The sequence below is a fragment of the Glycine max genome, chromosome 14 (assembly GCF_000004515.6).
Source record: "Glycine max cultivar Williams 82 chromosome 14, Glycine_max_v4.0, whole genome shotgun sequence".
NCBI lineage: Eukaryota > Viridiplantae > Streptophyta > Magnoliopsida > Fabales > Fabaceae > Glycine > Glycine max.
The window spans coordinates 49,369,199-49,394,630 of NC_038250.2; the positions used below are offsets into that span (position 1 = coordinate 49,369,199).

At 35.0% G+C, this 25,432-nt stretch overlaps 3 protein-coding genes across 4 annotated transcripts; 1 reads left to right on the forward strand and 2 right to left on the reverse strand.

Annotated features, from left to right (window-relative positions):
• The first annotated feature begins 3,629 nt into the window (after positions 1-3,629).
• On the forward strand, positions 3,630-9,154 carry LOC100787093 (ABC transporter B family member 13). The gene is made up of 10 exons (XM_003544341.5): positions 3,630-4,005; positions 4,179-4,233; positions 4,425-4,600; positions 4,707-4,907; positions 5,028-5,287; positions 5,377-5,690; positions 5,933-6,156; positions 6,349-7,135; positions 7,295-7,536; positions 7,665-9,154. The coding sequence occupies exons 1-10, from the start codon at positions 3,736-3,738 to the stop codon at positions 8,886-8,888; spliced, it is 3,753 nt and encodes a 1,250-aa protein (XP_003544389.1). The 5' UTR covers positions 3,630-3,735; the 3' UTR covers positions 8,889-9,154.
• A 2,956-nt stretch (positions 9,155-12,110) lies between these two features.
• On the reverse strand, positions 12,111-20,555 carry LOC100778365 (vacuolar protein sorting-associated protein 35B). Its single transcript, XM_003544979.5, has 22 exons — positions 20,378-20,555; positions 20,211-20,307; positions 19,811-19,934; positions 19,530-19,718; positions 19,142-19,235; positions 18,882-18,938; positions 18,702-18,791; positions 18,481-18,603; positions 17,109-17,183; positions 16,982-17,041; positions 16,199-16,315; positions 15,863-16,102; positions 15,725-15,790; positions 15,439-15,528; positions 15,261-15,350; positions 14,647-14,736; positions 14,336-14,404; positions 13,891-13,971; positions 13,691-13,798; positions 13,136-13,239; positions 12,515-12,628; positions 12,111-12,435 (listed from the first exon to the last, which is right to left on the reverse strand). Exons 1-22 carry the CDS (start codon positions 20,468-20,470, stop codon positions 12,213-12,215), a joined length of 2,394 nt encoding a protein of 797 aa, XP_003545027.1. The 5' UTR covers positions 20,471-20,555; the 3' UTR covers positions 12,111-12,212.
• An 881-nt stretch (positions 20,556-21,436) lies between these two features.
• On the reverse strand, positions 21,437-24,419 carry LOC100777835 (reticulocyte binding protein 2 homolog b). Of its 2 annotated transcripts, none has more exons than XM_003544978.5 (3): positions 24,101-24,419; positions 22,871-23,252; positions 21,437-22,779 (listed from the first exon to the last, which is right to left on the reverse strand). In XM_003544978.5, exons 1-3 carry the CDS (start codon positions 24,170-24,172, stop codon positions 21,686-21,688), a joined length of 1,548 nt encoding a protein of 515 aa, XP_003545026.1. In that variant the 5' UTR covers positions 24,173-24,419; the 3' UTR covers positions 21,437-21,685. The 2 variants fall into 2 exon arrangements, with proteins under 2 accessions (XP_003545026.1, XP_006596541.1); XM_006596478.4 differs by having other exon boundaries at positions 22,862-23,252.
• Between the last annotated feature and the right edge of the window lie 1,013 nt (positions 24,420-25,432).

Sequence of the window (25,432 nt, forward strand, 5' to 3'; positions counted from 1 at the left end):
TAAATGAGTCTCGTACTCTCGTAGTGACAACTGAGATAGGCTATAGGCTGCTATATCCACTTCACTTTTTGTTAAGTGCACTCCCTTTCTCCCTTTTTAATCAAATTATTTAAATAATCTTTTGTTTTCAAATTTTATCCTCTTTCATAGCAACAACACATGCTCCTCTTTCATCACGCTCTCTCCTCTTTCATTTTTTTCATCCTTCTTCCATCTTTAGTTTTGATCTCCCTTTATTTCTCTCTTGCCCGATATCTTGTTATATTTTTTTCCAGTCACTAATCACCATTAATGTCTCATTATATGTTTACAACAACATATGACTAGATCTTAAATTTGTCCAGGTTGATGTAGCATACCGCCTCTTAGAATCATCAGAATGACTAATATCAACTATATGTTTTCTTCACTTTAATTTCTTCACCATTGTACACTTTTTTCTTTATATAGGATTTAAATGGTCCTAGTGTTTTGCTTCAATTTTCTTGATGTTTTTGTAATATTTTAGAAAATACTTTTCAAAACACAAAAAGCATTCTAGAAATGATTTTTTGGAACATAAATTTTATTTTAAAAATCTTGAAAGTACTTTTCAGAATACAAAAATAATGTTTTTGAAAATACTTTTCAAAATGTTAACAATAAAATTGTGTTATGAAAAATAGTTTTTCGAAATGTTAATAAGACATTGTTCCATAAAGTACATATCAAAATAATGATTATGTATCATCGTTACATGTATAATTTAAAAACCTAGTTCGATCCGGCCGATCAGATCGGTTCAATCGAGATTCGGTAGCATAATCGAATCGATTTAGTTATTGGATCGATCATGTATCTGGTCCGGGATGACCTGGCCAAACCCAACTGGTTTGGGATAAAATCGGTGACCCAAACCGATTTTTAAAACCAGTTTCACGTAAAAAAAATAAAAAAAATGCTCCAAAAGAAACCTGAGACTTGTGTAATTGTGTTATTGAATTATTATTTGTGGACTTGTGTTATCAACTTTAATATTTCAATTGTTATTTTAGATTTTGAAATATCAATGAATTTTTCATAATCAAATAATGTTAGTTATATACTTATATATAAAAGATACATATATAATTTTAAATTTTTTAATATATACTGGATCAAACCGAGTTAATTATTAACCCACCGGTTAAACCATTGACCCATTACTTCAACCGAATCAAATGACCAGAACAAATTTCATAATTTTAGTTACAAGTATATACTATAAAAGGATATATGTGATAATAAAAATTAAAAAACAAAAAAAAATGAAAATTTAATTAGTAAAGGGAGTGGATATAGCAAAAGTCTACCTTTGATATTGTTTAAACTATACCTTTGAATATTAAAAAAAAAACGTTATATATCCAACAATAATTATTTTATTACGTAATAATAAATATGAGAATAAATTTCTCAAACCTCATATTCTCGAGAATTAGAAAAATATCTGTGAAACAAACACATCTCCTTATAAGTGGGAATAAATTTTTTCATCTATACAAGTGGGAACAAGACTTTCCTCTAACATTGACGATAAAGTTAAATGATAATCAATTCTACTTTATAAAACAATCACGGATCTTATTCCTAAAAAATCAATAAGGGATTTAATTGAAAATAAAATATTTCATTTTTACAGATAAATAAAATATTTCCTTTACTAAACATTGCTTAAGAAAAATGTTTGTTTTAGATAGAAATCTATGCTCACACATCATTATAAATAGTTTTACAAATTGAACTTCTAATCACACCTTTATGAAGGTGTTTGGTGTCACAATTACTCTTATATACATTTATAAGCAAAATGTACATATTAACTACAATACGGGTATAGCTAAGTTGTCTACGGACACATCTTAAATGACTTTAATCCTTCTAAGATGTTAATGTGTATATAGGTATGTGATGTGATATCCAGAATCCATCAAACTTTTAGATAATTAGGAAATCGAAGTTAAATATTTAAGAAAAAAACAAATTTTCAAGTTTTTGTCCCATTATTTTATTAATTGACAAAAAAATATATAATCAAAATAAATCTACGCAACAAAACTTGACTAATAATTTTTTTGTTATTATTGCTAATAAATTAATTACTATACTCCGTTTATTTCCATTAAATCATTAAAATTCATAATGATTATATTACGCAAAAAGAATATAATTTTTATTTAAGTTATATAAAATCAAGAAGTTGTACACTTTTAATTGGTACGTAAAAAAGCACGAGAATGTACAACTTTTTATAACTATTAAAAGCTTTAAAGTAACTGTCCAAAACTATGATAAACAAGTGCATCACATATTGTAGACATTTAACTAAAATATTGCTCCAATTATTAATGTTAATCGCCTAAATATTTAATTAACATGTTTTATGCCAATCAACTACTAAACGCGATAATGGCATGTTAGCTCAATGTAAATGAAGCTCGTGACAATGCTTCCTTCCGAAGTTTGAGGTCTTTTATATATTAGCCAACACCAAAAAAATAGAAAATAAGTAAAGGACCACCACCCCATAAAACTTGATGCATTCGTGTATCTTCAATAAGGATATAATCTTTTTTTTTATGTAAATGCAAGATATCTTCTAGTCGAAAATTAAAAAAATAATCGCTCAAATTTAAGTGATTAACTCAACAGGTACACTTTCACATACACAGACCTAAAGATTCAACCCCACATTGCTACACTTAGTTATGGATCATTAATGTTTCGTAACTAGATATGAATGCAGTAAACGGGCTCTTGAAGTCAAATCCTATATGACTAAAACAAAGTTTCAGCTAGTTTTTCTACAATAGAAACTAACCCGTGGACTAGAAAAGCATGTTAAAGTGAAAAGTTAATAAAGTTCATGAGTTGATTTTAATTAGGGGTGTGTTTGGCAAGGGAGAAACTTTTAATTTTTTTAAGAATTTTAGTTTTTCATATTTGGTATCTATTTTAAAAAATTAATATTCTCAAAAAATGATATTTTTTGAAATTGTTTTTTAAACGGTTTTTTACGGAAACTTTACGATGAAAGAGGTGAAAATCTTATTTTTTTCAAGTTTAATTTTTCTTTTCCTACAATAAAAATATCATATTACTTTTATTACATTAAGGTAAATATTAAAAATATCAAATAACTATTTAATTCCTAGAAAACTTAAGTAAATATTCCTCATAGTCAATCAAATTTATGAAAAAATTTCTCACAAAACAAATGCCCTTATAGTATAAATAAGTTTCACTAATTTTAACTTATTAATACATTTTAAGCTCAACTTATATAAAAGAGCATCATGGAATATTTCTCAACATCTCAATCTCACAATCAATGACCCAAGCAATAATAAATCAAGTGAAATTATGAACCACATTTGTGTAGAAGCATGGGATCATGGAGTGACAGGTCACATGATCAAAGATGGTGCTCTTAGAGCCACAAAATCGGCAGAGAAAGTTGTTGGCTTAATAACTAACGTAATCGCCTTCACTTTCCACTCATTCACCATTTATCACCCCATGAATATTTTTTCCAATAATTCAGTCATGGAACCGAAGAGTTCGTTGGCATAGTTAAACTTAACTACTTTATATTTATTGGCGGGAATAGACAAACTACTACAACAGCAACCGTACCTCCTATCTATAGCATTTAACACTTATTTTTTTTTGCTTAATCTATCATCAACTTGCACTAGCAAAGGAAATTCAAACTCAATGGCAGAAGTGGAACTAGCCCCAGATTCACTTATAGAACAAAATGTAACATCTAAAACGGTCCAACAATCCAAAACCGATAGTGTTTCGTTTTTCGGCTTGTTTGCTGCGGCTGATGCAACTGACTGTGTCTTGATGTTCCTCGGAAGTGTCGGTTCGTGTGTCCATGGTGCTGCTCTTCCCGTTTTCTTCATTTTGTTTGGTCGTATGATCGACTCTTTGGGACATCTCTCTAATAATCCTCACAAATTGTCCTCGCGAATTTCTGAGGTGCTATCTCCATCTTCTAGCTATGTGTATCCCTACTATTTTATTTTGTTGTTGTACTTTGTTAGGTGCATGATTATAAACCATGAGGCTCTACTCTAATGTGTTTGTGTTGGACATTTTTATTTTTATGTGAATATGTAATGAAGTAAATGTTGATTTCTTCTCCATTGCAGCATGCTTTGTATTTGGTCTATCTTGGAGGAGTTGTTCTGGTATCAGCTTGGATGGGTACATCTTATAACTTGGACCTCATTTCTTTCTTTCTTTCTAAGTAATGTTCTTGTTGGAAATCCAGTGTGAGTAGTTACTAGTTTTTCTCACATTGACTAGAAAAGGGCTCAATGAAGGATATACAAGAGATGTTATGACCCATATAACCACACCCATCACATGATCACTATTTACTACTATTTTTTCAGGTGTTGCATTCTGGATGCAAACAGGGGAGAGGCAAACGGCACGTTTGCGCTTGAAATATTTGCAGGCAGTGCTAAAGAAGGATATTAATTTCTTTGACAATGAAGCCAGGGATGCTAATATCATTTTCCACATCTCGAGTGACGCAATATTGGTACAAGATGCAATTGGAGACAAGGTATGTAACATAGTCAAAGAAGATGTGTTGTTTAAGATTGTTAAGGCTAGTTTGGGGGATGGTTATTTAGTTGATGAAATGATCTTGTCTATTGAACTCAATGCAGACAGGCCATGCCATTCGTTACCTTTCCCAATTCATTGTTGGATTCGCCATTGGATTTACCTCAGTGTGGCAGCTCACACTACTCACCTTGGCTGTGGTTCCGTTGATAGCTGTAGCTGGGGGAGCTTATACAATAATTATGTCTACTTTATCAGAAAAGGGTGAAGCAGCTTATGCTGAAGCTGGAAAGGTTGCAGAAGAGGTAAATCCATTTAGAATTGAGATTTTATTGAGCCTATTTCAAAATTTAAATTGGTATCTTATTCTTAACTATGCCTTGCATAACATAACTTCTTTTTGTCCCAATGTTTGGGTGGATCAGGTGATTTCTCAGGTGCGTACTGTTTACTCATTTGTAGGAGAAGAGAAAGCAGCTGGCTCATACTCAAAGTCTCTTGATAATGCTCTGAAGTTGGGCAAGAAGGGTGGTTTTGCAAAAGGAGTTGGAGTAGGCTTCACATATGGGCTATTATTTTGTGCTTGGGCATTGCTTTTATGGTATGCTAGCATACTTGTGAGGCATCATAAGACAAATGGAGGCAAAGCGTTCACAACAATTATCAATGTCATCTTTAGTGGATTGTAAGTCCATCAAAACTGATTAATATCATATGATAATAACTCAAATAATATTGTTCTGGATTACAAACTTGACTTTTGATCCTTTGAAGTGCTCTTGGTCAAGCTGCTCCAAACCTTGGTTCCATTGCCAAAGGGCGCGTTGCTGCAGCCAATATCATGAACATGATTGCGTCCGCTTCAAGAAATTCTAAAAAGTTGGATGATGGCAATATTGTCCCACAAGTAGCAGGGGAAATTGAATTTTGTGAGGTCTGCTTTGCTTACCCCTCAAGATCCAATATGATCTTTGAAAAATTGAGCTTCTCAGTGAGTGCTGGGAAGACTATAGCAGTTGTAGGTCCAAGTGGTTCCGGAAAGAGCACGATCGTTTCACTAATTCAACGGTTCTATGACCCCACTTCAGGTAATTAATATTACCATTTAAGAGTAGGTTATTCGTTTGAAATTTCCATGGCCCTTTTTGGGAAGTGGGAACAAATAGAAGAGAGATACACCAAGCGAAGAGAGATGTAAATGTAGGAACCAAAATCACCTATGCCAAACATACCCCACATTTTGATTTAGTTAGTTAGTACAACCATTTTTTGTTTGTCAATGTACAGTTCAATATTTAGGAGGAGAGGTTAATGCATTAATTTTCACTAGGTAAGATCCTGTTGGATGGATATGACCTAAAGAATCTTCAATTGAAATGGTTGAGAGAACAGATGGGCTTGGTTAGTCAAGAACCAGCACTATTTGCCACAACAATCGCTGGAAATATTTTATTCGGAAAGGAAGACGCAGACATGGATAAAGTCATACAAGCTGCCATGGCTGCAAATGCTCATTCTTTCATTCAAGGATTACCTGATGGTTATCAAACTCAGGTGAGTCTTGCAGTACCCACAGATGGGAAATACAAATAAAATTACTTCCACTGTCATAACTTTTTACCAGTAGAAATGTGTAAATAAATTACCTTCAATAGCTTCATAATATCTTTCTTCTACTAGAGATGAATTGGTTATTGAACATAAAAAAAGTTATATTGGCAAAATGACATTTTGTTTTTAATTCAGGTTGGAGAAGGTGGCACCCAACTTTCAGGGGGCCAAAAGCAAAGAATTGCCATAGCAAGAGCAGTGCTAAGAAACCCAAAAGTATTGCTTTTAGATGAGGCCACAAGTGCTCTAGATGCTGAATCGGAGCTCATTGTCCAACAGGCATTGGAAAAAATAATGTCAAACAGAACAACAATAGTTGTTGCTCATAGATTATCCACCATACGCGATGTAGATACAATTGTTGTGTTGAAGAACGGCCAGGTGGTTGAAAGTGGGACTCATTTGGAATTAATGTCCAACAATGGAGAGTATGTGAATCTGGTGAGTTTGCAAGCATCACAAAGCCTCACAAACTCTAGATCAATATCTTGCTCCGAAAGTTCAAGAAATTCTAGTTTTAGAGAACCTTCAGACAACCTGACCTTAGAGGAGCCGTTGAAGTTGGATACAGCAGCAGAACTGCAATCAAGAGATCAACACTTGCCATCAAAGACTACTTCCACTCCATCAATTTTGGATTTACTGAAACTGAATGCTCCAGAGTGGCCCTATGCAATACTTGGGTCAGTAGGTGCAATATTGGCTGGCATGGAAGCCCCTCTCTTTGCACTTGGAATCACTCACATTTTGACTGCATTTTATTCTCCTCAGGGTTCTAAAATCAAGCAAGAAGTTGATTGGGTTGCTTTTATATTTCTTGGAGTAGCTGTTATTACTATACCTATTTATCTATTACTACACTACTTCTATACATTGATGGGAGAGCGTCTCACTGCCCGTGTGCGTTTATTAATGTTCTCAGGTGCTCCATGGCTGCAAAAGCATTGCTATTAGAATCACATGCATTAATTTTTTTCTGGCCTGAGAAACTCAAGTCATTTTAACTTCACCTTTTGACATGTTCTTTATTTTTATTTTTTTTTCATGTAACTAAAAGTATTGTTATTAATTTAACTTGCAGCTATTCTCAACAATGAAGTTGCATGGTTTGATATGGATGAGCACAACACAGGCTCACTAACGGCCATGCTAGCTGCGGATGCAACATTAGTAAGAAGTGCTCTAGCTGACAGACTCTCAACCATTGTTCAAAATGTAGCTCTCACTGTAACAGCTTTTGTTATTGGCTTCACATTGAGTTGGAAACTAACAGCAGTGGTTGTAGCCTGCCTTCCCCTTCTCATAGGAGCTTCTATTACTGAGGTTAATCTCATAAATCCACTTCATTTACCATTTTCTCTTTTACGATGGACGTTTTAGTGCATGATTCATGCATCATTCTTTAGTGTATATAACCAAACAGAATAGCTAAGTTGAAATTATTTATGCAGCAACTATTTCTCAAGGGGTTTGGAGGAGACTATGGCCATGCTTACTCTAGAGCAACTTCTTTGGCTCGTGAAGCTATTGCCAACATACGTACCGTTGCTGCTTTTGGCGCAGAAGATCGAATCTCAATCCAGTTTGCATCTGAACTGAACAAACCCAACAAACAAGCTCTTCTACGTGGCCACATATCAGGTTTTGGCTATGGCATAACACAGCTATTGGCTTTCTGTTCCTATGCACTTGGCCTTTGGTATGCATCAGTATTAATCAAGAAGAATGAGTCAAATTTTGGAGACATCATGAAGTCCTTCATGGTCTTAATCATCACTTCTCTGGCAATAGCAGAAACACTAGCTCTTACCCCAGACATTGTGAAGGGATCACAAGCATTGGGATCAGTTTTTGGCATTATCCAAAGGAGAACAGCCATCACCCCAAATGACCCCAACTCAAAGATGATAACTGATGTCAAAGGAGAGATAGAGTTTAGAAATGTTAGCTTCAAGTACCCTATGAGACCTGATATCACCATATTTCAGAACTTAAACCTCATAGTCCCAGCAGGTAAGAGTCTGGCAGTAGTGGGGCAAAGTGGTTCAGGGAAAAGCACAGTGATTTCTTTGGTAATGAGATTTTACGACCCCGATTTGGGGTCAGTCCTAATAGATGAATGTGATATCAAAAGCCTAAACCTTAGATCCTTAAGGCTGAGAATAGGATTGGTTCAGCAAGAACCTGCTTTGTTCTCAACCACAGTTTATGAAAACATCAAGTATGGAAAAGAGGAGGCATCAGAAATAGAGGTAATGAAGGCAGCCAAAGCAGCAAATGCTCATGAATTCATTAGCAGAATGCCAGAAGGGTACAAAACTGAGGTTGGTGAGAGAGGGGCGCAGTTGTCAGGAGGACAAAAACAAAGAGTGGCAATTGCTAGAGCTATTCTGAAAGATCCATCCATTCTTTTGTTGGATGAAGCAACAAGTGCACTAGACACAGTATCAGAGAGGCTGGTCCAAGAGGCTCTTGATAAGCTTATGGAAGGTAGAACAACTATTTTAGTAGCTCACAGGCTATCAACTGTTCGCGATGCCGACAGCATTGCAGTGCTTCAAAATGGCAGGGTTGCTGAAATGGGAAGCCATGAGAGGCTGATGGCCAAACCTGCAAGCATCTACAAGCAATTGGTTAGTCTACAGCATGAAACACGTGACCAACAAGACCATTGATGAATTATTCATTTGCAGCTTCACAATTGTAGAAATTCAAAGCGTACTTGCAATTTACAACTTGAATTGAGGCAAGGCCTAGTTTATTCTCAAAAGCATGCCTGAAATATGTTTTTTTTCATACCACAATCATTTTTCTGTTTATATACACGAGTACTATGATAAAATTCAAAGCCTATGGTTGGCTGTTTGTTGTAGAATGCTACAACTTTTGTAATTTCTTTTTGAATTTTACAAGATCTTTGGACAATCAAAATTTGTTCTTTTCTCATTTTCACTCCATCCTCCTTCAAATCTCATGAAACTTTTTTTTTAGTTACAAGATCTTTGATCCTTCCTTTTCACTAAATGGTAGCTTTTCATGGTTTCACCTTCTTCATTTATGTTTGTCATCATCAATAAAAGTACTACGTGCCAACCGTTTTGACAATTCCAGTGCTGATGTTGCCATTTCGGAAGCACCGTTAACCCGAGGGTATGGGATACTGCTGCTAACACTGCCACCCACCATTAAAGTCAATTATATAGAATTTGCTTGTTATTTTCAGGACATTGTGTGAGGTAGTTTGACTTATTGACTGCAACAAATCAAGAGGGCAAAAATAGATTAAGACCCCTGAGTAATTCAGAACCATGTGTCTTTATACTTGCCTTTTATAAAGCAAGGCCAGCCATGAAAATATTACTGCGAAGGTGTACCGTGTACACCTTGAATATAAAGAATTTAATTAGGATGGTGATCTTTTACCCATTTGTTCACTCACTACAACGGTATAACCGAGAAAGTTGTTAGTGTCTTTGGTTTTGGTTTTCACATCAATTAGGGAATGATATATTAAAAAATAATATTTTTTGAAATGGGAATATTTTTTGAGGAGGAATCCAACCTCTATGTTGCTGGATATCTCCAAAGTAAGCATTTACAGTGATAAATCCGGTGAAAAGGAATTCTTGGACTCAAAAGAATAGTCATTAAGGAGCTCGATAATTCTAGTTGGAACCAAGTTAGGTAAGCCTTTCCTGCTCCTTCCTTGATGGATTGCACTTCGTTATTTGATCCTGATCGATATTCATGAAGTCAATAGTATCGCTATTTTTTCTACTTTACTAGCGAGATTGCCTATACTTTTCTGCAATGATAAGGTAGCAATTGAGCCAACTACATTTGGACCTTTATTTTTAGTTTTATTATCAATTTGGTTTCTAAATTATTTTAAAAAATTTAATTTGATTTCCAAATTTTAAAATATTCTATTTAGTCTTTAAGTTTTTTTTAAATGCATCAACTTGATCATTTTCATCTAATTAAACTGATGCTATTGGGACTGTGAATTTCAAGTATTTTTGTTTATGAATCTTGAGGGTCTTTAACTGTTAGTATATTTACTATCATTAAAAGTAAGGTTTTTAATCTGGAGTGAAGGTAGATGTGCATGTTTAGCCCTGATCAGATTAATATTGTCTGCACATTCTTATAGTGCAGGAAGTAGGGGAAATATCTAGATATGAAAATGCCCCACCTTTGGCATCCACGAAGAGGAAGAACCCACCATTCTCCCCATAGATTCGAGTACTTGGTCACCAGGGATCCCTCATTTCCTCCCTCTGCCTCGACTTGATTGTTTTAATAGCCAGATCGCATCAATAGGTTTTTGAATTAGATTACGGGGACACATTGTCAATGGAACAAATGCCTTCAATTTCCCTGTTTTTGTCCATGGCTGTTACTCCATCAACTAGATATTCATGATTTAAGAATGCTTTTTTCCATGCACATGAGAGAGAAACGGGTTTTTTTTAAAATAATAATAAATATAATGAGGATTAAAAATTGTCACCATTCATAATCAAAAAATCACACAAATTCACAATCGCAATCTGATTGGGTGAAAAGGACCAAAGAAGTGTATTTAAAAAAAATTGATGATTAAATTAAATCTTTTAAAAATTAAGAGATTAAATTGAATCTTTTAAAATAATTTGGGAACTAAATAATTAAGCTTTATTTAAATTTGATTAATGAATAAAAGCCTTAAAAGAAGGAGCTTCTCTAAAGCAAATTAGGGGACTTTTCATTTTTAAGAAAACGAGAACCTAAAAAATTTGAACCAAACAATACCTAATTTTCGTACTTTTCTTTTTTATTGGGAGAAGGGGTTTGCTGTTTGAAGTTATTTCATCTTCAGGTAAATACTTGTTCACTCTTGAAGGGAGAAGAATTAAAAAAGTTGATTGGTGCTCTTGCCCAAAAGCAGCATAGTTCTGTTGGGCATCACTTTTTTAACATTTATAAGTTGTGTTGTTTCAGGTCGTTAGCGTGGACGTGCATGTGTTATTGTGACAACCGAATGTAAAAGCCCCCTTTGATATTGCCGTTAAAGTGGTTCTTCAACCACCAAAGAAAAAAGAAACAAAAAGGCACAGAGCCTGTTCAATCGTTGTGATCTTGAAACAGAAATTAAAAGGACACAGACAGGCCGTTGCATGCTAACCTTTATCTTCCCTATATCCTCTATTTAGTTTGGACAACATGTTAAAGGCTTTAATATCACAAGATTTATGGGTGACCCACCCTATCACATTTCATCCTATGCGAGTAATCGAGTATTTCTTGTTTTATGTAAGCAATTGACGAGAAGTACTACCTGCCTATGTGAATGTGATAGTATTCAGAGCCCTAAATTCTTATTCCGTCCATGATTTTTGTGGGTTTTGCCTGTTTAAGTTACCAGAATTTTGTCTCAATTGAAGGATGTGACCAATGGATGGGCTTTTGTGGTGCGATAGAAACCATGATTAGGAATGATAAAATGCAATTTCAGGAAGGAATGGACACCTCAAAAAGCTTTGATGAGTGTGGGAACATCCAATTTATATGGCTTTGATAAAACATTAAATGCAAATGCCAATCGTGCTTTATAATGACCTTGACGCCACTGCAAACATGTAAATGCAAGAGTAATGAACATTCAATTCATGCAGTTTTAATTAAACTGCACATGCTAATTGTACATTAAGAGTGATGTTATATACTTTATCCTCCTACTAATCTTCCCAACAGAAGTATTAAATGAAGATGTGAGTACATTTAATATCTTGCCGTATAAAATACTTTCAATTACTTCTTCATTTAGCAAGTAGAAGAATTTGTAGGAAGATTTAAAATTATTCACTTCAAAATAAACTTGATGCCACTGCAAACATTTTATAATGCACGAGTAGTGAACACTGATAAACCTTTTTTGTTTTTTAAGATGAAGATGAACACTCACAACAACATGCTTGGCTTTTCATACAAGTTCACATTTGGGTGTCTTGGATATGTTAGGCAGGGATTGAGACCTTGATGGGATCATATTTTTCACCCAGCATACCGCCCTTCTGTTTTTGGAATTGGATGTACCTCAATGTGCCGGTAAAAAAGGCATCTGAAGCTGGAAGAGCTGATGCAGAGTCACTCTGCATCTCGGTCATGATCAATTCTATAAGCCCTTGGATAGTAGAACTAGTGATCTGCGGGTTTCCTTTCTCAAAATAGTAAATGTACCTGGAACCCACTCTCATCCGTAAGTAAGAAAGTCATGAAGATAGTATAACAAGTAGTTTTATAGCAAAAGGTAACCAACTTGTTCAGTATTTCAACAAAGAGCGTCACTGGACCACTGCTACCCCTTGCTGCATTGGCCATTTGTTGAGCAGCATTTGCAATCCTCAAAGCACGCTTAAGGCAAAGCAATACCCTGTAATCAAACAGTCAACAGCCCCACCCCAAGAGAAAGAAACAGAAAAGACGAAAGATGACAATTTGAAGACTGTTCAGCATACAGTAAAGTTCTACCCCAAATTAATTTAAGCAATTCTAAACATGTGCATCAATTATGCAGAGCCATAATTACATTTGATAAATCATGATGCAGAAGCATAGAGGGCGAACCCTGGTGCAGCGGTAAAGTTGTGCCTTGGTGACTTGTTGGTCATAGGTTCGAATCCGGAAACAGCCTCTTTGCATATGCAAGGGTAAGGCTGCGTACAACATCCCTCCCCCATACCTTCGCATAGCGAAGAGCCTCTGGGCAATGGGGTACGAAGTTTTTTTTTTATGATGCAGAAGCATAAATACTTTATGAAACTTGATTCCATATTGTCGAAAGAAGATCATTATTTCAGAAAACATAAGTAAGAGGCAAAGATGCATGAAACCGATATAATCATCCTAGTTAAACCAATTTGAGCAGTTACCAGCATACCTTTCTCCATCTTTAATACCATCTTGATCATCAACCCAAAAGAGATGAGAGCATGCATAAACTGCTCGGCACTGATCAGGTTTCTTCAAAAGCTTTGCTGAATACTGTGAAAAGATAGAGCATCATGTTAGGCTTGGCATGAATACATAGAAAGAGATTAATAACATTTGCCACAATCCTTTTGTATAATGGTCCGGGTCTTAAGAAAACTAATCACATGGCTGACGTATACTGAATTTTTTAACTAAGTTGGGAAGGCGGGGATGGAACTGGTTGCCTTCCCCAATCCTCCCATGTATGAGTGATTAGTGATGGGAATGGGAAAGGAAAGGTTTATTATAATTGTAACATTTCAACCTAATCCTTGTTTACTATTTTAAGTACCTTAGGAGCAGAAGTTGAATGATTGCCCTGGTATTCCCTTTCCCTCTAAAAAATTTTAAACCTCCAAGTAAGAAGGATTATTCCATTCCCATCATCACCCCTCATCCAAACAAACTCTTAAAAGGAAAAGGATAGGGGCCAAAAAAAGGAAAACAAGTAACCAGACTATACCCCTGTGGCCTTGTGTGTTAATGTATCCCTGTTCTCGACGCCAAAGATGTTCATTCTCTGAAGAGACCCAATAATTAAATGTATTGCAGTTACCTGGGCTTTGGAGTCCTAAAACCATTATAAACAGAGACAGATTAGTACGGCCATTTCTTAGTCATGTTAAGAAAATGTTAAAGTGAACTGTTTTTATTAATAATTACCGCAATTTCTTCTTCATATAATACAAATGCCTGAGTGAAAAATTCATAAGCAACAGGCTCAAGGTCACAGTCATTAGCAGCCTGATATTAATAATAAAAGTGAGAAAAAAAATTACTGAAACAGTTGTGAAATGAGAGATTTGTAATAATCAGGATAAAGAGTCTCTACAATGTCAGGAAAATATTAAAATTCATGGTTGTATGACTATAGCCAGCCAGTGTGAGCATAGCCCTTAAAAATCATTCAATTTAAATTGGGGAGGGGGGGGGGGGGGGGGGGGGGATGCCCTTTAAATACGTTTGGGTGGCAGAGAGAAAGTTTGCAAGCCACAACTTCATTTGTAAATCCCCTTTTCTGGTTCTTCTCAGAGTTGTTTGGAAATATAGGGAGGAGAAACAAAGGCAAAACCAATTAGATCATTCAAGTTTGCAGAGTGAAGCATACCTCAGCACATTGCAGATACAGTTTCAGGGCCAGTTCAGGAGATGACACAGAAGAAAGAGCTTCAATTACCTGTAACAAAATAACTATTATTTGTCCATCACATTATGGTAACATTATTTGTCCATTGCATAAATATCATAAATGACTTGATAATTAATATATGCTACACAGTAGTCAGCTAAAACCAGATAAAATTATTCTGTGATAGTTTAACAAAAAATATTTTAGAGTTGTACACTTGTACTAATAAAGAGAGACAATTATTCTACCCCAGACCTCCACTCCACTTCGATTATAAATTTTTAAATCACCTCATTTAAAAGCTGAAATATTTTTTTTGGTGTTGTAGGAACTTCTTCTCCCACTATATCTCCATCCTGCCCTTGCAATTGCCTGATCAACTGCAGCAAAATATGATTCAAAAAGGCAAAAAAGAAAGAGTTATTCATTCCAACATATCATTCTCAAATCTCAATAAGTAAACCCCCAATTACAGTTTCATACAATTTAAGTAAATATTTTCAGACCTTGTTGCCCCAGCTATCAAGTATCCAATTGGAAGTAGAAAACTATTAGGATTTTTATAAATCTAATGGGTAAGAATATGCATCGCCATTGAAGCCGCCACAAGGTTTCAAAATAATATGAGGCTATTAAATCATAAATATAAGACCTCAAGATATAACTGTACAATTATTGTAAGTATTTGTAGTTTTACATATATACTTAGTCTCAAATCTCTGGTGTACATGGTTCATAGGATCACCATCGGTAGCTTTATAGTGGAATATGGACCTGACAAGACCAGGCAAGTCCATTCATATAATTTTCAGACAACCATCATATAAAACTCAACTCAAGAAGCATGTTAAAGATACTGGAGATAAAACATTGAAAGAATATCATCGTCAAGGAAGAAAGATACCCTTAGTGCAGAAAATATCAAGGAGGGAACTGTAAAAGGTAAGCGCCTTGGTCCTCCGCTCATAATATGCTTCGTTACGGTACATATTATCTGAAGGTCAATGAGTTGTGTTATATGAAGCACTTAATAGAGAAACACCAGTGCAATTCAATTTGACTATGAACACACTTATCGTTACCTTAAACATTTCCTCTGATTCATCATTATGAAACATGTGTATGAGGCGAGCAACAGAGTTTTGCTCCTCATTGAAATCTTCTTCATCAACCTGTGTATAAGATGGAAAAATATTTAAAATAGGATGATCTTGAGAAAATATTATATTTATGTAGGGAATAATAATAGATTATTTATTGCTTTGACATATAAAGAAATGTTAAATAAATAATTCAAAAATAACAGGTCACAGAGAACAATCATATCTTTATAAACAAAATCCCAAGATAATAAATACTCAGGCACACCTCATCCACAGTTGTTCCATCCAAGTCCATTATAAGCCCTTTGATTAGTTCAAATAAAACTTCAACCTTCAAAGGCATATTGAACACTGTTACATAGAGATAAAGTTGTTATGTTGAGCCATAAGCAAACTAACATACCTTATCGGCAGTACAGATGCAAGTGTTATTCTTCATAATGCTTTGGATAATAACCATGGCCATAACTTTATTTGTTTCATGATCAAGATGATCCATTACACGAGGATAATTGGAAAGTGTCAGGGCAGTCACAATATCATTGTATTTATCAAGTGGAGCACTTAAAAGTGCAACAACTTGCTTTGTTGCTCTATTGTCATCAAGCTTTGGTTTTCCATAAAGCTTCTTGACACATGATCCCTGTACAAATTCCAGAAATGATGCAGCTTAGCTAAAATGCAATTCATGTCCATACCACATCTCATAAAAAGGTTGTGATGTTTGAAAGTAACATACCAGTACTTGGTCCACATAATCAAGTCGATCTGGATGAACACGGAGAGTAAATGTAAGAAGAGAAACATGCAAAGCTATTGCTCCCACAATAGGCATGTCAACTTGTGCTTCTATCACCTGCAACCAACCAAATGCAGTTTATATGGTATTGGATTGCAGCTCCATAGTCCATACAATAAGGTATAACTAGTATTTAGAAGGCACAAAGAAGGGATAATGGGATATCATTCCTTTGTTTCTCTGTACTTTTCTTCCTATCAAATCAAATGACTATAACCACTATTTGGTTTTTCTCGTAGAAAGTTGAAAAGGACTTTTCCTTTTACACAGAAGATCAACTACCAAGTAAAGGCCGTTGGATCCACAAAGAAATTTTTAAAATATGCACCAAAAAAGAATCAATATGGCCTTGTTATATAGCCTCAGATTTATAAGTTACACCTAGCAGCCTAGCACAACCATGAAGATTAACCTTTAATTCAAAACACTTTTAACAGTGCACTACCAACTTATACAACTTCTGACATATGAATTCATAAAAAAAATTAAAACAAGGAAAAGAAAGGCTAGTACAGAAATCCATACTAAAACAATGTAAAGAGGTATCACTACATGTACTAAATTATCAAAGGGAAATATTTATCATGAAGGGGTAACAGCCTTTGGACAACAGCACCACATTTAGTTCGTTCATTGTCCATAACTTTATCAGGACATCCTTTTCTATAGTTCTCCCAAAATAAGTATGAGTAAAAGTTGCAAACTGAAAGAAATCTGGTTTACCCTGCCAATTGCTGTGCTTAATTTGGTAAATGCTTCCACTTGCAGAAATTCGGGCAATACCTGAGGCAGAAATGATATCAACAACACGTGGAAGCTTAATTTTTGACAAAAGGTGCATACAACTTACTTCAGTACTAGAGGCAGCATAATTTGACAACCTGTCCATTAACTGAGATAACACTGTCTTGATGTCTACTGTGGGCTGCAAATAAATCAAGTCAGTCATAGGGGAGATAAAAATGGCTTTCAGCTTTAAGAAAATCAGAGAAAAATAGAACAGAATTGATCTATGAGAAGTTTTTCTGTTGCTTCACTCTTCACTTATAATAGAATCCCCACATATATTCTAAAAGAAAGTCACATGGGTGAACCACTGCCATCCAGTAAATTTCTTGGTCATCTGCAAGGAAACCTACCACCAGCTAGATACAATTAAGAAACAAAAAATAAAACTGGGTTGCGTTTGGATGGAGAATTTTAAATTTTCAGAAATTAAAATACAGAAAATCAAATTTTGTCAATTTAATTTTCTTCATTTGAAAAATGATGTATCTGGGTAACAAGAAGTGAAATTGAAATTCCCTCCATGAAGAAGATTAGATAGAAGCTGCACCAAAATTATCATTCCTTGTATACCCATCCAATATTGTTGTCCATGACGCTCATGTCTCTCAAGCATCTCATCAAACAATTTACATCAACATCCATAACAAAACAATGATTGGTTAATAACAAAGTCAACCAAATAATTATCAAAAATGACAATGACAATGATTATAAGTAAATAATTTTACAGCTTCCATATCTGGACTAGGAATGTTGTCAAATGATTGGTGGGCATAGCAAATGTCTGATGATTCGTTGACCATGTGAATTAATAATAGCTTGAAGCCATAAACTATGATAGTTGAGATAAGTACAAAATAAACGATGTACAATGAAGCTTAAAGGAGTATGAAAGAAAGAAGACAGTGCAGTCAGTTCTTGACGAATTTTTGAAAATCCACTTCAATAGGCAGAATTCCAAAATCTCTGTTTTATTACACTCAATCAAAATGCTTACAGATTTTAAAATTCACCGGTTCAGTATCCAATCAAGATATTTTATTTTATTAGTCTTAAAAATTACATTGACTCCTAGAATCTCTTAATTTAAATACACTCTAAGTATGTCCAATTGTCCACACGTGATTAAGCATATCATGTGCAATTTTTTTATGCACCAAATCCAAGGTGTTTGAAAATCTAATTGAATAGGTCAGTGGTCACCATTCCAAATAGCCTAAATTCATGAGCAACCAAATGTATGATCAGCAATTCATAAGTCATAGAGCTTCACATACTTGTAAAACAAAACCCTTAAGAAGGAATCAATATAATAACAACAAAGTTAAACTCAAGTATATTAGGCCTCTACAAGGTTGACCAGTCACCACTAGTATAATTTTTAAAATCCCAAGCACAAAAGAGGTCATCTATTTCCAATCTAATTTACCCACCTGCAATTGAGGGCAAGCACCTAACAAAGTCTCAAGTGTCTGCAAATGGTACTCATCTGGAAAAACCTGGATTATGCACTCCATAAGATAAAATTGGGCAAGCTCATCTTTACAATTGACAACCTGCTCAAGCCAATTTAAACAGCTGAGAGACAATATAACATCAAGGGTTACAATAAGAGAAAAATTATATTTTGGGGAGAAAATGTACTTTATTAGACCTGCTCTAAGACACTAGGAAGGACGGTGTCTTTGTACATCTCAAGGTCCACGCCCTCTATTTGACTCAGAACATGTAGATTTTTCCCCACCTAATAATTTCAGAAAAGGAAATCACATATATCTATCAAAACGTATAACACATTGCTTCATCAGGACATAGTATCATATTTTTATATTACAAGATCACGAAGCTCGTTCCTTTCTTTTTCCCTCTTCTCCCTTATCTGAGCAGGTCCCTGCAGACCAGAAAGAGCAATTGAAGGCCACAGCTCAGGATAGCCAAAGATTAAGCATGATTCACAAGCACCATAACACCTGCATGGCCAGAAATCATGTTCTCATGATTTATTTTTACCTCTATGGCTATGGCATGCAAGTACTGTGGTGCTATGCATCTCATAAAATAAGATTAGAAAAGAGTTAAAGAAGTTAAACGAACCTGATGCTGCAACTGCAACCGAACCCAAAGCTTATTCATTTCTGTGAAATTCTGTAGAACAAATTCAACTGCGTCCATCACACTATTAGATTCCCTGCAGGACAACAGAGGCACCTTTCAATCTCCATTCCTTTAATGCTTGTACACCCAGTCCAAACATAATACCAAAATATAATTTTCCAAATTGAAAATTGAAACCAAAGACACATAGGAATTAAATTTAAAAACAAAAAAAAAGCTATTTTTCAGTTACTTTCTAATTTACCACCTACTATTAAATTAAAGAACAATTGTTGGAGAATATAACGACATTACTCTAAATTAAAATGACAAGATGCACAAGACATTTAAAAACATAAATTCATCAACAACCAAATAACAACCTTACCCCTCTTCATATTCATAGCCAATATCAGGCAACTTATCTTTACTGACTTGAGAAAGGTAACTCCTCAAAAATAGACCACGAATGGGATGTTGAACAGCACGACACATCTCCACTAGATCTTTAAGAACATCCTTTACTGGAGCATCCTTGCATCTGAGATAAACAGATCCTACCGTGCAAAGGAGATACCTGGCAGTAAATTAAGTTCAAATCATAAGCAGGAACATTGGCATTTGGTAAGCAACAATAAAAAAAAAAAATTGGGCGCAAAAAACGCTTACAGTCTAGGCAATATATTTCCAGCGTGCTGAACAAGCTCGTAGAGATCAACTATGGAAACCCCGTGTCTGCTTTCGTCTTTGAAGAAAATCTCCAACCTCCTGAGCTCATCGAAGGCTCTCATATCTGAGGCACAACGCCAAATAGAAATGAATAATTGAAGTGAGAGCTTAGAAGTTGGAATCAGCAAAGAAGGTTTTTTTTTCTGGTCTTAACCCTTCAATTCATAAGGGGAAAATGACTCTGACTAATCGGAGTTTCACCGGAAGTTAAGTAAAGCCTAACAAAGAATTGTTTTAGTCAAGGATTAAACTCAGGTACTATCCAAACGATTCAATCTTGACTTCAGCACATTAACTAGTTGTGTCCAATCACTTGCTTACGAATAAGGTATTTACTTACAAAGTTGGTAGTATTTGTGAGGTGAGAGCCTGGAAGTTCGAAGCTCGGATAGCATCTGCGCGGAGTATTTGAGAGCGTCTCTGAGATTGTTATCGTCCTGCGAGAGAGAGCAAATTGTGAATTGAGAAATTAGGTTAGGAAGTGCTGCGGTGAAGAATAGTGAATACCAGTGCGCGATGCATGAAGAATGCGTTGTGCTGAATGCCGGCGATCCCCTCGGCGAGCCATTTCTCTTCGTCCTCGAATCCCTGTGCTAGCATTGCTCTTTTAATTTCCTCACCTCAGATCGCTCCTCCTCTTCAGACGTTGAATTGAATCGCAGGTGAAGATGATTGACTCCAATAATAAAGTAAAACCACCATGGATTGACGAAATTGAAAAAAAAAAAAAAAAAAGTGTAATTTTGGTAACCAAATTTTAATTTAGATATCAATTTTCTCTTAATTTTTTTGTTTGAATTATCTTTTAGTGAGTTCTTTTAATATTTTTTTATATTTACATGCATTGAAAATGTAAATATTTTTTTAACACGGTTCTTTGATTATAATTTACAAATTTTATTTTTTATTTTGTACATCGGACATTAAATATAAATACCAGAAATTCAAATCATACTTCATCACCTTATATTACAAATTAAATGAATGATAACTGACTTTTAGTATTATGGTGCCTAATTAATTAATAGTGTAAAAGTTCATACATTATTAAACCATTAGTTTTAAGGTTTACTATCCCATAGGTCAAAATCTCTATAAAAAAAATTCAATTAACACTTTTAGTCCTTAATGTTGATGACCTAAATTAGACTGCTTGAAATAACAGTCTTTACCACAAAAATATTGTCCGTAGATCAAATGACTTTCATTTTATGACTCCATTGCATATGCTTGCGGTAAACATTTTTATAAGTAGTATTTGTCCATGTATCATTTGATTGAATAATTGACTTTCAAGAAAGTTTCAAGAAAAACAAACATATGGTAGTAAATCCAATCTTTCAGTAAAACTTTGAATAGTTATCCCAATTGAATTTTTACCTTTTGATAAACCATGTTTCATCAGCTAGTCTTTAATTCTTTATCAACTAATCCAACCCCCATAAAACGTTTCACACTTTTATCACATTCAATTTTAAACTGCATGCTACGTTGCACAGCTCCCTTGGCCCACAACCCATTTCAGTGGTGTGAAACTGTGAATGATTTTAATATAATCGCAATCACTTGCTAAAAAACTGTTTTACTACTATAATATTTATGTCTGTGCATTCTACAAATACTACTACCGCCAAGTATGGATGACAAAATTACATCGATCATGTTTGAACATATTAACGCAATCTTTGCCCATATGCCATGTAATTGTTTTTCTCTTTCAAAAAAACAATCATCCACCGGTTCTCAATTAGAACACAGAACAGCTCCCTACTTTCATCAAACTACCACCTATTGTCAAAAAATAATCCAAAAGAATCAAAACGGAACTGCGTATGGCAACGCATATACTTCGACCTCAGGCAAGTATTGTGCACGAGGCCACATAGAATTTGAAAGCTGAAAGACATCAGAATCACACTTCTGTTTCTTCGAGACGGGCCTTGACTCTTTCGGTTCAGAACTAAATAACCAATCATCATATACCGAGTCCAATCCATCATACGTTAGTGGTGGAATCTGTAACAAAGATTCGTACAAAGATTCAACTTTTTGACTTCCAGGAACCAAATTCTGCAACGCTTTGCAATGTTTAGAATCAGAGTTTCCAAGAATCCGTTTGGGCTCTGTAATCTCGAGACTTTTCAACTGATGATCACTTCCAAAGGTATTTTTAGTGACAACGGCATCTCCATGAACTGGATTCTGCTTTGCTTTGCCATTTCTAGAATCAGAATTTCCAAGAACCCGTTTCGGTTCTGTAACCCTGAGGTATTGATCACTTCCAAGGTTCTTTTTAGTGACCACAGCATCTCCATGAACTGCCTGCATCGCTTTGACAGAGTTCCCAAGAACCCGTTTGGGCACTGTGGTCCCGAGACATTGTGACTGACAATCACTTCCAATGGAATTCTTAATGACCGCAGCATCTCCATGAACTGAATTCTGCATCACTTTGCCAGAGTTTCCAAGAACCCGTTTGGGCTCTGTGGTCCTGAGACATTGTGACTGACGATCACTTCCAATGGTATTCTTAATGACCGCAGCATCTCCATGAACTGAATTCTGCATCACTTTGCCGGAGTTTCCAATAACATGTTTGGGCTCTGTAGTCCTGTGACATTGTGACTGACGATTACTTCCAATGGTATTCTTAGTGACCACAACATCTCCATGAACTGAATTCTGCATTGCTTTGCCATGTCTTGAATCAGAGTTTCCAAGTACCCGATTCAGCTCTGTAATCCTGAGACATTGTGACTGACGATCACTTCCAAGTGTAGTTTTAGTGAAGGAATTTGCAGTTTCCCCCACACTTCCAGAAGAACACCCCGCTTGAAATTTTGATTTGGATTTCAATTCTTCAGGTTCTCTATGCTTCCTCAACGGAAGTCGAATTTTAATAGCAGATCCTGTTTCACAGAAAGTACAAATTAGATTTATACAAAGTTAACCCAAACACAACAATATACAATAAAATGACTAGTTTCAAACCTTCCTCACCATGATCATGAGTTGATTCTGGGGAGCTCCTTTTTCTCTTACTGCTTTGAGTACAGTCAGAAAGGCAGCAAGGCTCCACAGAAGTGACAGGTAGGTCAAGTTCCTCTGTAATTCCACTCCTCTCATGTTGTTCATTCTCACTGTCTTCACCCTTTTGCAATTTTCCATCTGCTTTGGTTTCCTTTAGTTCGTTGATGAGCTTAAACTTTTTGCCATCATCAGTGCCAGGGCAGGCACTTGCTCCGTCTTTAAGTTTCCTTTCTTTCTCCGCTTTCCTTCTCTCTTTCTTCTCCTTCTTCTCTCTTTTCCTCTCTTTCTTTTCCCTTTTCTTCTCCTTCTTCTCCCTCCGGTCCTTCTCTGCTTTCTCCATCTCCTCTCGGAGCTTTAAAGCACCAGAATAACATTTTCAAATAGATGATAGGGAAGAAGTCCAAAGAAACAAACATGCTATGCAAGCATTTCAATCTTTGCTTCACCATGCAATTCAAGAACTAGAGCTATTTCATATCTCTTTACAATTTACAAATCTTTTGGTAGTCAAGAACAATCGTTTCAACAATTGCAAGAACAATAACTATTTACATTTTATTTCATATATACAAGAGAGTAGCAATCACATGCCACAAAATAGTAAAATAACCTGAGTCATTTCTACCAATGAGTGAGAAAATCGAAGATTACCCAATCACCCACTAATCAAAATGAACGAGTTTCATATGATTTCGCATCTTTATACCTCAGATTATATAACCTAACGTGATCCTAACTACAAAAAACCGATCCAATATTTGAATTCACCATTTACGTAACAGAGATTATTGGTTTAAAAAAAAACATTTCAGGTTTTTTAGGCAACATAGGTGAAAAACACCCACCAATTATTAAAAACAATTGTTAGTGATTTGGAAGAACTGCATGCATTATAAAATCCTTATAAAAACCGAAACCCTTTTTCTAGGTCTCACAAAACAATTTCGGTTTACTAATTACCCAAAAGAAAACCCTAAATAATATTATAAAAGTTTTAGAGAATGACCGCGGGGCAACAGATCTTTGCTCACAACATGGCCAAATCTGGGTTCTAGGGTTCGATCAAAACACATTTAAAACGGCAGCGTTTGGCACTAATATACAACCCAAGCGCAAAAAGGGGGGGTGGCAGTTTTATGCAGAGAAACAACATGCAGAGAGAGTTGAGCACAAACGCAAAATCGAAACGGCTCAACAAACCTTAATCGATTTGATCAAGGCCTCGCCACGTGCCCTATACCCAGGAGGGGGGAAAGGGAAGCAACGAGACATCTTCAATTGATTGATTATCCGAAAAATATAAAACGTTCGGTTGGTTCTTTTCTGGGTTTTCCAGATCGCTCAGCTGCGGAAGCGAATCGAGAAGCGGAAAGGCCCGATTTGGGAGAAAGGAGGGTAAGAAAACCTACGATCGAAGGCTTCTCTTCTCTCTCTGGCTGGCGGCTATGGTCAATGGGGCTCCACAGAAAGAAAAGAAGAAGAAACCCTAAGATCTGAATCGTCTCAGCCAAATAGGAAGAATAAAAGGGGCCAAGGGCTTATTTATAGCCACGGAAACCGACTTTGTTACCACACGGTTTCGTGATGCCTACGCGGCCACGCGTATTGCTGCTTTTACGATATTACCCTCGCTACAATATGAATTCCAAACAATTTCAAATTAACGATTATCTTTTTTTAATGAAGGGGGGAAGACCCCAAATCAAAAGAAAAAATTAAAAGCTCCGCGGGAAAGCAAGGCCAATTGCATCTGCCACAAAAATTTTGGAGGCTTTTAGATTCATTTTTTTTTTAGTTTTATTCATAAATTAATATTAATTTATTTTCACTTTTACTGTATTATATATATATATATATATATATAATAAAATAAAATGAAAATTATAATTAAAAAAACAAAAATAATTTTATTTTCTTAAAGAACAAAATATTTGTTATGTTTAATGTCTTTATTTTGGTTTGTATTTATATTCACTTTGTGTTTTATTCAAGTAATTTTTTTGAATGAAATTGTCCTAGGCCTATACATCTATATTTGTTATATTTGTAAATCCGATAAATCAAAAAACAGGTTAGATAAAACATGATAAAATTAGGAAATTCTTTAAAGTTCGGATGCCAGGTGTCATAAATCTAACTTTAAAATAATTTGATTCAGATACAAATCAAATTTAAATTAAACATATTTATTTTTAATTAAATAATATATTTGCAAGATAAATTAATCTCTACTTGATTAATTTTACTTATTAAGTTAACTTTTTCTTATGTTATTGTTTTTTAAAAACGAAATTATTGTGATTGGTTAGAGAGCTAATTCCCTTTAAAAAAAATTATGAATTTCAAATTGCGTTTAATTGAGTTGCTGAATCATAAACCTGTTTAAAAATTTAAAATAGTTTTTGCATGCACTCATTATTGATAATTAAAATTTTAAAAAAATATATATTTTAGCATATTTAATTTTATTGAACGAGAAACATAATTATTTTTAGGTAAGTCTAATAAAAGCTCTGGTTTTTGAAACTAAAA